Source organism: Aedes aegypti, chromosome 1 (assembly GCF_002204515.2).
Source record: "Aedes aegypti strain LVP_AGWG chromosome 1, AaegL5.0 Primary Assembly, whole genome shotgun sequence".
In the NCBI taxonomy this organism is placed as follows: Eukaryota; Metazoa; Arthropoda; class Insecta; order Diptera; family Culicidae; genus Aedes; species Aedes aegypti.
Genome location: NC_035107.1, coordinates 286708037 through 286722061, shown reverse-complemented (window position 1 = coordinate 286722061; position 14025 = coordinate 286708037). Strand labels below are relative to the sequence as shown.

Genomic DNA, 14025 nt, shown 5'->3' with positions numbered 1-14025 from the left:
AAACATTGAAAAAGGGCCGCAGTTTTCTATGCGTTTAATTTTCAGTTTTAATAAAAACAGTAAAAAAAAGCCTCATTTCAATACGTTACTTTTAATAAGAATTAACGGTGCTCTCGTGACGTTTCTTTTGAATGTGCATGCATTGATTCTAATTTAATGTTTGCTACTTTTGATGAAATGCAAAAATATGCTTAGGCTTATTACGCGCTTTTATCATGTTTGTCCATTGTTCAAGATCCGGGCTCACAGTGACAGTTCGTGACAGCAAAATCTCGGCTCACTGTGACGTAGATAAATTTTGTATTGGTTTCTCCCTCCCAGGTGCTTACCTTATTTCTAAGGTGTCGGCCAGGGTAGACGCGTCACGCGACGCGACGCGAAAATCCTTTGGAGTTTGACATTTCATTATTAATAATTGTTATTCTTTCCCAGGCAATTTTCGCGTCGCTTCGCGTGACCTAAGGCAGTCATGGCCGCCGAAAGCTCCTTGTCAGTCGATTCCGCTTTCCATACAACGGTCGCCCATTCCTTGGCAGCTAGTCCAAGGGTTCCTTGGATCGTCAGCACCAATGTGTTGATGTCTTTGTGCACATTGTTTATTTTTTATCGACGAAAAATCGACTCGTGCAATTCGTTCACCAGTTTCTCAGCTGCTATAACTCTCGGTAGATTTGGTACTTTCGACCATGCACTGACCTGAGCCTGTTGCTGCTGCTCTCGAAGCCGCTGCTGCTGAAGCTGCTGTTCCTCCTGATCGCGCTACTATTGCCCTAGCAGCGATGGTGGTGATCTTACTATGCCAACTTTGGTGAAAGTGTTCACCGGGCGCCTACTCTGATTTCAGTTAAACTATCTTCTATTCTTCAGGGTCCTCCTCTGGGCCGCTATCTAGGTGTTTAATACTGATTATCTGTCTATATGTTCGGACTATTTCCGCAAATCCTACACCTCACTGTATCATGAAATGCTTACATTAGAAATTGATTTCAAGCATCCAATGAACCACGAACCTCTCATGACGATTCCTCCCAAAACGTGGTTGGATGTCAATACCCAAACGCCAGTCAGTGCCCACAAAAGATTCTAAAATTGGATTCCACTTCCGATGAATAAGTCCGTCTACAGGTTTCCCAGTCCCAAGAGGTCGTAAACAATACCGTTGGCGGGCGACACGATTTGAGTACCCACAGCGGCCACGTGTTTCGTCACCAGTGCGCATGAGCTCCTACGAGTGCCGAAGCGAGTGTCCCCCGGCGTGGTGCGTGGAACTCATTAAAGACAACACAGCTGATGATACTGGCTGTTAAAAAGGGCTGCAATCGGCGAAGCGCGACTCAGTCTGCCGGTGACTTGTGATTGAAGCGGGACCAGTGGCAATATATTGTTCAATTCCCAAACGCGAACCGGATTATCGAAATCGACGCTTCCGGCGACCAATCCAACCGTTAATCAATCATTTTCCGCTCCAAGCCGGGGGGCGTGTTTCTGTTGACATCCAGACGAGGGGTGTCGGCATAAGGGACCATTCCAGAAGAAGTTACTTATCGTTATTGCTCGGGATAAGCGTGCTTCGGGAGTGCAGTTCTTTACACACCTTCCACCTTCGAGTGGTGTGTTTTGTGTCATGATTAGATTTTTTCCGCCGTAATGGATCCAGGATGATACTTCGTCACAGCTTAGAGAAGTGATTTATCAGCAGTGGTGTGAAAAAAGATAACCCAACGTGAATGTGAGAAGTGTGAATATGTATGTATGCAGATTGCACGGCGGCATTGGTTCGGCGAATTGGGGTTCTACGGTGTCCGTTATGCACGGCTTGGCAATTCCATTACTGTCCTCGGTTACTTGTCGCCAGCTGCTGTCAAAAGTGAAGAAGAATTAGCTTCGGCGTCGGATATTTTGTTGGCGTTGGGGATTTTTCTCACGTGTACTTAGTCATCGGAAAATTGTGCTGTGAACGCTTTTTAGCTGAAAAATACACATCAAAAACCTGAAGAGTAAACAAATTGAAAAATGTTTGCCATGCTGGGGATTATAGTGACGCTGATAAGTGCGAGTTTTTGCGGTAAGTTTATGGTCTCAAAATACTTTCGCTAGTATTAAGAAAGGGCCTTTCTTAGCCTACTGGTTAGAGTCCACACGGGTAGAAATCAGATTCGAAAAACAAGATTATGACTCATGATATCGTGATTACAGAGTGTTTTCAGCTTACGAAAATACACCATGATTTGGAATTATGATATCATGAGTCAGATTGCCGTAACGCAACACACGCGTTATGTTTTTATTGCGGATTGCTCGGAATCATGAATCACATGCCTAAAATCATGAAAAAATAATAAAAAAGAAAGCTAGTGCGAGATTCGAACCAAGAGCCTTCTGATTGAGTGCCCCGTACCATACCACTCTACCACTTTGGCATGTTGAATTGCGTGTGATCGGAACGAATAAAATTATGCAATGCACCCCATTTAGTGTTGTCAGTCTGAATTATGACTCCAAGATTATGACTCCAGGAACCATGATTGGTGGTCCTGATATCATGACCTAACCAAATTATGAATTTAATGATTCGTAAATCATGATTTGGGAATCAGATTTTTTTCCGTGCACGGCTACAAAGCAAAGCCATGCTGAAGGTGTCTGGGTTCGATTCTCGGTCGGTCTAGAATCTTTTTGTAATGGAAATTTCCTTAACCTCTCTTGGCATTAGTGTGGGACAAAATTTAGATTCTCGCTCCAGTCCACTTGTTGGATTAGTATCGGATTGCTTTGTGGTCTTTGGCAATGTTGTTCATCGTAAAAATACCTATCGAGATCTGTGTTCAGAATTTTTATAGAGGTCAACGGGCGACCTCTGGCGATTTTTCTTTGCAAAAGTAAGTTTTCCCATAGTAAATCCCATACAAACTTTGAACGGCTGGCATTAAAATATAGTTTCTCCGATCGAGCTGAAATTTTGCACAGTTGTTATGGGACCTAAATGCAATTCAAAAAGTGGACTAGAGCGAGAATCAAAATTTTTCATATAACCGTGTCCCAGGCTACTGGGCATAGAGAATCATCGTAGGGTAAATGATGGCTTCGGCACCCTGAGGGTATTTTCGGCAGCACTAACTTATCGTCTTTGTTTAATTTTTTCTATGGAACAAAAGTTAACTTCAATGTATTCAACATACTCCTTGAACTATAATCTTCCATGTAAATCACATCTTTCACAAAAATATTCTATAACATGGGTTTAATCGTTAAATGAAATAAATGCTTACGAAATTATCGTCATTCGTGAGCTGCCGAATAAAACAACACAAGAACAGCTTACAAAAACTCACCACTTTAAAAGGTCCAATTCTCCGCTCCAATGCCATTTTTTTCACAAAAGCTACGCACCGATCACTTATGCACTATTGAACTTTTGATTTGTATATAATGCACTCGAAAATACTTAATTTTTATGCTTTATATCACAAATTAAAATTAATGTACTTTGATTTCCTCGGCAATCACTTTTTATTACGGAACCAGGTTGCCAGAAAACCATATTCAATTGCGGTGTATTTATTATTCACGATTGAAATTCACAGAAAAAAACAAACGACTAATTTGTTTATTGGAATTAGGCAACAAAGCATGCATTGGTAACAATTAAGCATTTTAATAGTTTCTTATTTGAAGATTGTAGTGCATAATCTTCAATATACTGAGAAACATATAAGATATACGTCTTTTAATAGTTGAACTATTTTGGCAACACTCCTGTTGTTCTACAGGCAATCAGAGGATGATGTTTGTGTGTCAAGTCATAAGTGAATTGATTTGCAAAGGGCCTATTCTGATTTTCTCATACACTGAGAATAATAGGAACGCAAATAAATTGTACTGGATTTTGATCCGAATGAGCCGATCGAACAATATTCATAAACCAAAAAAATCGGGGAACATCGCAATCGGATTTTTTTTAATGTTACCGTGAATTCGGGTGAAATTGATCAGTAGGGTGAAATTGATCACCGTGTCACTCGAATATATTTCTTCCTAATGGAGCACAAATATCAATGTAACCTGCAGTGAATGAACGTTGTTTGTCGTAAGTATTGTCAAATTGTGTGTTGTGAAGTTTTTTGCGTTAAAGAATGTATATTTCTATGAAAATAATGAAAAATTCCAAAATCATGTATGGTGCAGTATTGACTAACATCTCTAAACTTCTAGTTCTAGACAAGGATTTGAACATGGTATAATCCTGAAAGTTTGTGAGGTAATTAAGATATATCCTCAAACCAGAATTCATAACCAAAACTCGTACCAATTCGCTCATTAGGTTGAAATAATTGAATTTCTGTTAGATATCAAAAAATTCCTTAGGAATTTGCATACATTAAGGCGTTTTCTGCGTAATACTTGAAATTTAATTATTAATTATTTCTATAAATATTGTATTGTTAAGAAATTAGCAAGTATATTCGGATTCCGGGAGCTGTGTAGAGTTGTTTTGAAAACTAACAATAATCGCATTGATAAGTGACCAATTTCACCCCGAAATGACATCACCCGATTTTTTTATTTTAGAGTTATATTTTAGCACTAAAATTTGTTTTGTTAGAAAATTTCGGTACTTGAGCCAATGAGGCTCACCTTCGTACTTGTTTTTCTGCATTCAGTTGTTTGGCACTGCCAACATTATAGAAAAAAGACAAGAAAAACCCTGAAAAATGATCAATTTCACCCGAAATTACGGTACCATTCATTCTCTCGGTAATAACTTGATGATAGAGCGTTCAAGAGCAGCAACCTTTACTGACCACAACCATATCGAGCCATTCAGCGTGTCAGTGGATAGTTCAATTATTTACCTTTCGAATTTACAGAAATTTAAAACAAATGTGCAAGTACCGTCGTTGGGGGTGAGATTTGGCCAAAAATGCGTAAGTCCTCATTTATTTTTGAACAAATTACGCAATTTTACTTGATGTGTTCGGATAAATATGAGAATACATTGCAAATTCTGGACAAATAATTGAAATTTGATTATTTTATTTAAATTGGAGACGTAAAATTAGCTCAAATTCACCCCTTCTAAAGGGTGACATTGGGCCAAACAAATTACCTCAGGAAAACATAAATATATTTCACGGCAACTTGGACAGGCTTCAAATTATCCCTCTCATTTACCATTATCACGTCTATCAAATGATACTATCACTATGGGTAGTGATAGGGATACTATCACTTCTTGTAAAATTATGGATAGAAGATAGACTATATTATCTCTATCAATTGATGTGATTGATCCCCCTCCCTCTAGAGCGTTACGTAATTTGTGGACGGCGCATTAGTCTGCACAAATTTAGTGGCGTTGTGTATTCAATATGACTATTTTATTTATTACTGCAATGCTGTTCTCAGTGTAGTCTGTATTTTGTCTGCATTGGCCCTTTCAACGAGTAGAACAAAATGAGTGACGTTTAAATTCAGGCATTGTCAACAAATACGAAAAGTTACCAATACATAACCTAGTTTGTGTACAGTTTTGGATTGCCGAAGAGAGCAATTTAGCTGCCGACAATAGTAATTGCATTGCCGATAAAAGAACAAGTGCCTGGTGACTTTGGTGAGGAAAAATTGATGATTTAGAGAACAAAACAGTGTTTTGTGCATAATAATTAATAAATGAAGAGTGCTCAAGTGTACTTCAGGTGTCTCCTACTAATTTTTGTGCTTCATTGTTCTGTATAATTGCCTTCTTCAAAGTTCAGCTGATTAGGCTGCCGATAATACGTAAGTTCTCCTACTTGCCAAACGATATACGAATGCGAAAATGGAAACGTTGGCAAAGAATGCTCTCAGTTAATTACTGTGGAAGTGCTCATTGAACACTAAGCTGAGGGCTACAGAGCCCAGTGAGGACGTAATACTAAGAAGAAGATGAAGAAGTATTATGAAGAGTAACTTCTTTATGAGATTCATCAGTCTGGGATTTGCGTAATTGAGTAGGGAGTTTGAGCAGACGTTGGAATATTTAATCATTTGTCGTTACCATCCGTCTTTCTTTGTCAGTCTTACTATCAGCAATCTCACTTGTTAGAGCCGAAAGTTGGAAGTTTGTTTCATGTCAAGCGTCAAATGAACATGCGTTTTATTCTTTCTGACGGTTTATTTGACAGCAGAAGCCTACGCATTTTATGGACTGTAATTGTGTCATTAGAATATTTAATATGTTTGCGTGTCAATTGTCAATTTTAGTGTAGAACTAGCCCTCGTGCGTTAAAATACACTCTAATAAAGATTTAAAAAAAAAAAAAAAAAAAAAAATTGTCAATTTCGTTTCCTGGTTTGGGTAATTACCGTAACATTGATCACATTTGCGTTTCTTACAAATGTAAATGTTTCTACATCGTCGACTTCTTTCCGTCCTTCCAATCCCTAAACTCAAGCGCAGTTGACCGGCACGAGAAATTGATCAACGAAAGAATTTTTCATTTATCTTACCCTTTCATGTCAACTCGATTGATAAGAAAGAGCTGAACAAATGGAACTGTCTGGATTTATTTCGTTCTGGTTGCGAAGAAGAACCAATAGCTCCTTATTGATTTTTTTTTTGCGTAGTAAAAGGGTTCCGACTGGTTTATTTTACTCTACTGCAAGACTTGAGTAATGCGGCATATTGGGAAAGATTTTTTTGTATTACTATTGAAACATTCCTGTATTTAAAAAATGACTAATAGTTGAATTACTTCATAACTGATAAACATCTGAGTCTTTTTTTGTTGCTTTATCAAAGAGGTTTTCAGAACCTATGGCTGGTTTACCACGTTTGAAAAAAAAAACTAAATACAAGAAGTATATAACTGTTTTGGGCATTGACGTAGGGACAAGGGGGTGGAGAGGGGGGGTTCAGGGGATGCCAATTTCAATTTTTTGAGTCATTTCGTATTAATAAACTCATTGGTTGAACTTGAAACTATATTTTGGAAGCAAACTTAATATGTTTTGTTTCTTTTTAAGAAATAGTTAAGGAATTCTAAAATATGTCTGATTTATTTTTGACAGATTTGTAGCAAACTTTTTGAAACCATTATTCAATATTGCTTGATGAAATTAGGTATAATCAAACTTCCCAAGGAATATCGAGCGGTGGTTTCAGAACTTTTGGTTTTAATCTCTTGGAAGTTGTTCGTATAATATTGTGAGATTTGTTCATACTTTTAAAGTGAATTCCTCCTAGAGGACAATCATTAATTCTATGCTTACTTTTTATCCTCAAGTTGATTCTGGAACCTGGATTGACCTTTCAATAGTTCAAAGTTTTCCCTCGCAGTTCCTCCAAAAATTCATTGATTCTGTCAAATCTTATAGTGAAATATTTTGCTGAATGTTTGACTAAATAATTCTCAATTAATTCCTTGACATAGTTTTCTCAAAGTTTTTAATAGAAATTCTTTCGTGAAGTGTAAAGTCTGAAATGTTACCCAGATTATACAAGAATTATCTACAAGAATTGTTTTTAAAATGTATCTTCCCTTCGAACCTTCAGAGGAAATTTGTTGGAGAACCCAGGAATACTTCTGCTTCCGAGCTCAACATAGCGGTAAAAAGTTTTGAGAAAAAAAAACTTTCAGGGATGGAGGGAGTGATTTATTAGAATAAATTATAAATGAAACAAAGAATAGTAATCTTCCTCAAAACTTTTCTTTAGACATAGTTCTATCAATTATCGACATAATCAATATTCTGGGATAGAACTATTGTGTAATTACAGGGCGGATTTCTTAGAGGTTCTCTGGCAAAAATGTGGGTCAAGGCGGAATTCTGCTAGATTTTAAGGATAATTTCTAAAGAATATTTTGATAGAACTTTTTGATAAATTTGTATTTTTTTACTCATTATAAAGAGTTTAATAATAATCTTTAATTTTTTACCCTCTAGAGAAATGATCATAAATAATCTTTTAACTTTCATTATTATTCTGTTGTTTCTACCTTCTCCTTCTTTAGCATAATGCTTTCTTAGGAACAACTCACAACATTTTTCATATTCAAAAAAAAAACTGCAACAGAAATTAAAGAAAAAAGTATATTGCAGGAGTTTTCTAAAATTACACCATTATTATACGTATGGCTGCTGATTCTTGATAATCCATCAGGAACTCCTCAACAAATTTTCAAAGTAATGCAAAAAATTTCAACCATGATTTAAACTCAGTTTAAACTTACGTTACGAATTATACAATAGGACAATGACAATCTTTGGCAATGTTCTTAAAAATACCGGCAATATTTTCGCGTTCAACTTCTACAGTTTTTTTCGCGCGTTTTGCTGCATTCGAAATGAATTTAATATGTATATCAGCGTGTGCGTTTTGTGTTGACGGAGTTGAAATTGATTTGTGGCTGCTCAGTCAAGGATGAACTAGAAATTGGTGAGCTCGTTTCATGCTTTTCTCACTTTCTTTTCTTTCAAATGATTAAAATATGATAACACATGCTGTCGTCCTGACAACATAAAGAATGTAGCGTTTATGTAGTTGTTCAACAAACTTTGTATGGTTCGTCACTTCAATTGCTGGCATTAATTTGTAAATGTAATGTGTAATGTATTGTGTAAAGAATTCTTGCTTGGTAATTCAACGAGACTCCTAGAATTTCCTGTAATATATCTTGATCAAATTCTCAATAATTGACATAAATCCTAAACAAATTAATGATGAATTTGTTTAGCAAATTGGAAAGCAATTGGATATTTTAAATTTAAAAAATTTAATGTGATAGGTACGTAGAGCACCTTCCTGGAGAGATGTTTAAAATAATTGTAGCTCAGAATAGCCTAGACAAACTTCAGGAAAATTGTATTGTATAATAACTAATAATCCCGGAAAAGATTTTCTTCGGAACTCTTAGGAGGAACTCAGTAAACACTGGTAAACGAGTTGATGGAGAAAGCACTGAAAAAGTATGAAAATAATTGATGAAGAAATCCCCGTGGGAACTCTTAGAGGAATCTCTCAAAAGCATTTGATTGAATACCTGAAAAGTTCGTGGAAGAATCACAAGGGATATTCCTCGTGAATTCGTTGGAAGCGATTGTACCCCATTACCCCGAATGCCATTACCCCGAATGACATTACCCCTTAATATCATGGGGAAATGTCATCAATATAGTCATGTCTGGATAATTGTAAATTCGGGAAAATAGCATTCGGGGTAATGGTACCCAGACAACCAGAATGCGTTATGCGATGCTTATATGTGGAAAGTTTCACGTATAAGATGGTGCGAAAAGGCCTTATACGTACAAAAGTGGAGGCGACATACGTGCATTTTTGTATGATCAAAAATAGCATGCAATGCGAGTGTATCGATTTTATTGCGAACTAATTTGTACTCTTATGCGACTTAATTTATAACAAAGTTTATTTGACAGCTGCTACGGACTTGCTTTGTACGAGTATACGGGACGAAACAAAATGCACATATGATGCTTCACCGTATGCCGCTACTTCGTTTGCAGCCTTCACGATTCTAGAGAGGAAGTTCGTTAATGTCCTCAGAGTCACCAGTTTACTTTTCCTCCTGTACCGCACCCATTCAAACTGCGTACCTGCAGGTAGCTTCTCGGTCAACTCCTGGATTAACATCGGGTCCAGCCCGGTAGCTTCCAGGTGATCGGCAAGCTGCTGAACTAATACCTCGAAGCTGATGAAACTTCTGCTTTCGGTAGTGCCGCGTTGTGGACGTTGGCTAGCAGCATCCTCAGCAGACGCTCTGGTTGGCCGTACAGCATGCGCCGCGTCTCGATAATTTGCGGGACTGATTTCGGTAGGAGCAACCCACTCCGTACCGTTTCCAGCGCCTCTTCCTTCAGGCCTTAATTGAAAGTGCTTTTGAAGTCCGTAGAAGCATATACTGTTTTAGCTTTTTAAAGACGGATATATCTCATAAAACACAGCAGTCCTGCTGTGTCTCATACTGAACTGGTAGCCATATGGCATTAGAAACTGCTTTGTAATTTCCCTTAAAATGTTTATTCAAGCTATAAAAAAAACTTATAACTGGGAGAACCATTGGCGTAGGAACAGGGGCCCCCCTGGCCCCCTCCAGAGTCATGCAGGCCCCCCCCAGAAATTTTGATGACAAAAAAATATAAAAGATGAAAATAAAAAAAACAATTTAACATGAAGCAAAATCTTATGAATCTATGTAGGTATATGACTCTTGTTGTTGACATTAGAACCTCTTCAGTAGTAACGTTATTCTATGTTGTACAACTATGAGAAAACCTAGCCTGTCTCACACAACATCAGCGTGGCGGTTCTGGCTTTGGTGAATCGCGCTACAACCGAAAGCTTAACCGTCCGACTGTCGATCGAATGGTTACTGATAGAACTTGTTTGTATGCGACCGAGATTAGCCAGCCTTGGGCTGCAAATCTCGTTGATGAAGATAATAATATTTGTTATATTTATTATATGCGGTTTTTCGACGTCTTGCAAAAAATACCGTGGTACAAAAAAGTGTCAATATACTGGAAGTTTGATTCCCAAAATTCGTTTTTTTTTTCTGAATAATCCAAATAATACTGTTTCAGCATAAAGCAGCATATTCACTGTCCAGTGATGATAATTTCCTCATGAGAATTCACTAAATAAATCCGTACATCAATCAACCCGAACAATGCTCGAAAAAAAAAAATACTTGAAAAGATAGAATATTGAAGGGCGACTTCAGATTTTTCGCAAATCTCTTGGAAATTAGTTAAATAATATTGTGGGACTTGATCATACTTTCAAAGTGAATTCCTCCTGGTGGACATAAATTTATTCTGTCTACATTTTATTTTATTCCGGAATATGTTCTTGAATGTACCTAAAAATTGCGCTCACTTTTTACTATAACTTCTTCCGTGAATTCCTTCAAATAGTTCTTCCAAAAATTTTATTACAAATTTCGAGAAGTTCATCTAGATCCTTGATAAATATTTCCAAAATACATCACAAATTGCGTCAAAAATTCTTCTATGCAAGCATGGGAAAATTCACTCACTCACCAGAACGCTACCGATAAAATATCTGCAAAGTATCTGCTGCCATCGAATGTTCAATGACTGCCGAACGCTACTAGGGTGAGCGCAATCCCGACGAATCGCAAACGATTGAGATAAACCGAAAAAGAAAACGTATACGGAGCGGAGAGAGCACCTATCCTCTCTTAAATGGGAGACACGAAAGAACACGTTCGCCATTCAATCACTGAAAGCTTCCTGCGAAATGTACACCCGCATAGAAAAATACAATTTGCCACACATTCCCAACAGTAATCTTCATTTATCTGTAACGGTTACTGTATCACAAACTGTCGCTATTGTATTGAACAGTATGAAGCCTGATGCCAAATCTACACCAAACAGTAACATAACATCAAAGTGTACAGAAATTGTTGAATTATATGGGAATGACAACTCCTGGGTTATGGTGGAAATATAACACAACTGTACCCAAAATTGTTTTGCGCAACAAAGATACACATGAGCATTTCACTATACATTAATATTTAGGAACAGTTTGATAAACTGTTTTACGTATTCATCTATGCACGCTTGAAAAATATCAATGACTGGATCTGTGAATTAATGATACTTTTAGTCGAACATAACGGAATTTGCTTTTTTTTTTAACTAAAAGATGCATGCGCGTGTCTATTTCTACAAAACTTTCGTATCAAAATAGGAAAAAAAAAAGAACAAACAATATTTTTCATTTATTTTTTTAATGAATATGCAGACACTGTATGTATGTTTTTTGAGCGTGCATTTTTCCGCAGCGTTTCCGAAACCATCAAAATAAAAACAAAGTGAATTTTTGTTTCAGCCAGTTTGCTCCGTTTTGTCGTCTTCGTTGTTCCAGAGAAAAAGTGATGAGATTCCATAATTGGCAGAAGAAATACTGTAAGTTTTTAAACGTAAGTTAAGTTTAAAACCATATACACATTTTTTCTTTTTCCGTTGCAGCTCTACAACCCCCCCAGCAGTCTGGTGCCGCACGAAAAACAGGCCCCCTGAGCCGCGGCCAAACCACAGTCTACAGCCATGGAACCATCGATAGAGTATAGATCTAGAGTAAGTTTTGAGAACATTGTCATTTCCAATTGTGAAACATGATTTTTTTATGTTTCAGTTGCTGTGAAATCGAACCAATGAAACGGGTTATCACAGACAAACAGACGTCACACTCTTATCATTGTGCATCGACCACCTTTTTAACGGTCGATTCAAAAATATGGTAGGTGGCCAATCCGCCACCTGCAGCGCTCGCATCGTTTTTGTTCGCGTTTGACGTTTACACACTACCGCCATCTGTTGGCCTGTCGGCCAAACAAACCGATTTTAGCATTGGGCGTACATGTCCTCGTGACTATGATTTTGATCGAGATTTGTTCTAAGTGTTACGTCTGTTTGTTTGTGGGGTTATTATCTACGCACAAGGAAAAATCAAGCACCAGCAGAAGGTCATCCAAGCGCAATTTTTGACTAAATCACCGGAGGTGCAAGCGATAATGCAGAGCTGCACCGGGAAAACTTCGGTAACATATGAAACCTAACCGGAAAGCGATGAGAGATATGATCGTGATGTGGTGTACCACTTCCGGGACAACCCCATCCCTTCGCTTCGTCACGGCTTTTGTACGAAAATTTCGTATAAGTCATAACGCTTGAGCCTATTTCATCCCCCCTCGAAAGTTACGCAATTTGGAGACGGCACCTAAATAATTCTGAATTCCGACTGAGAATTATTTTTATTATTAAGATTATTTGGAATTTAAAGACTCGTTGCTTAATACGTAAATAATAAAAGCATGAATTGAAAAAAGTTAAGTTATAAATGTTTAATTATTTCAAATCAGAAATAATGGAACAAATAGAATATGTAGCATAAATCTACTTCAGAAGAGAAATAGTTGAAATTGTGATTAAATTGCGTGATTTGTGTACGTTTCAATTGAAGTTGATTTTTCTAAACGTATCTAATTGTTTCATTATTTTGATTCATTCTAAAATGATTTTACCTAGATATAAACATATCAGTACAGTACAGGATACGGTCAAATTATTGTAACAAACCATATATAAATAATTACACATACATTCTCCGTTTTCATTTCAATTGTATAGGTCAACTATTTCATAACTGTTTGCGTTATAGTGAAATGGGTGCAAAAATGAACAACATATCCATCATTTGGGAAACTGTAAACAAAAAAATTTGTTCGAGAAAATCGACGTTTTCAAATGGTTACATAACTTAACCGCCTATTCCCCATATTGTGATTTCCTCGATTACCATTCACCAAACTGTCAAAACGGTTCGGGGTACAGTTGGTTTATTGTTATTTTGGATGTTAAAAGGAATTATTCTGAAATTGTCGTAAATGGTTATGAACAGTTTGTGAAACAGTAGAAATACAGTTCTTGATTATGCGGGCAGATTTTGCATTCACTGAAACATTTCGCCTTGTGTATTACCAGTCAGTGAACGCTCTTCAGCTCTCAAACACGAATGCCACTCGTGCGGAATCGGATTGTAAAGAATCATTCGCTACAGCAATCGGATGCCTTCGGCACAAGGAGTCGATAGTGAACCATTCTGTTGCCGTTTTTGTCTAACTTGTCGCTCGGCGAACAAGAAGAAAGCGCATTGGAAATTGAAACACTCAGCTTAGTTGGAGAAACGGCAATCTCGCTCTTGACCGCTTGTGGATGTGAGCGAGAGAAACGCAATATTTGATTGAATGTTTTCCATGCTTGCTTCTATGCTTTCTTTTTCTTGAAAATTCGTTTCAAATCCCCGGAATTCTAGAGAACCAAAAGTAAAGGAATGATAGATGACAAGGATAACTTCTAAAGAAGTTTCTGATGGAGCTTCTTGATAGATTTGTTTTATTTGTAAATTAAAGAAGTTCTAACTATCCTGTAATTTACCTCTGGAGAAAAGATTATAAATAATAACTTATTCATTGTACCATTGCCCATCTA

General features: G+C 37.2%; 1 protein-coding gene across 1 annotated transcript in view; it reads left to right on the top strand.

Moving 5' to 3' along the window:
- Positions 1–1324: 1324 nt before the first annotated feature.
- Positions 1325–14025, top strand: part of LOC5575602 — a 95734-nt gene continuing 83033 nt past the window's right edge. The window contains exon 1 of the mRNA XM_001662041.2: positions 1325–2065. Within this exon, the coding sequence (XP_001662091.2) occupies positions 2014–2065 (52 nt within the window). The 5' untranslated portion in view covers positions 1325–2013. The remainder of the gene's footprint in view (positions 2066–14025) is intronic.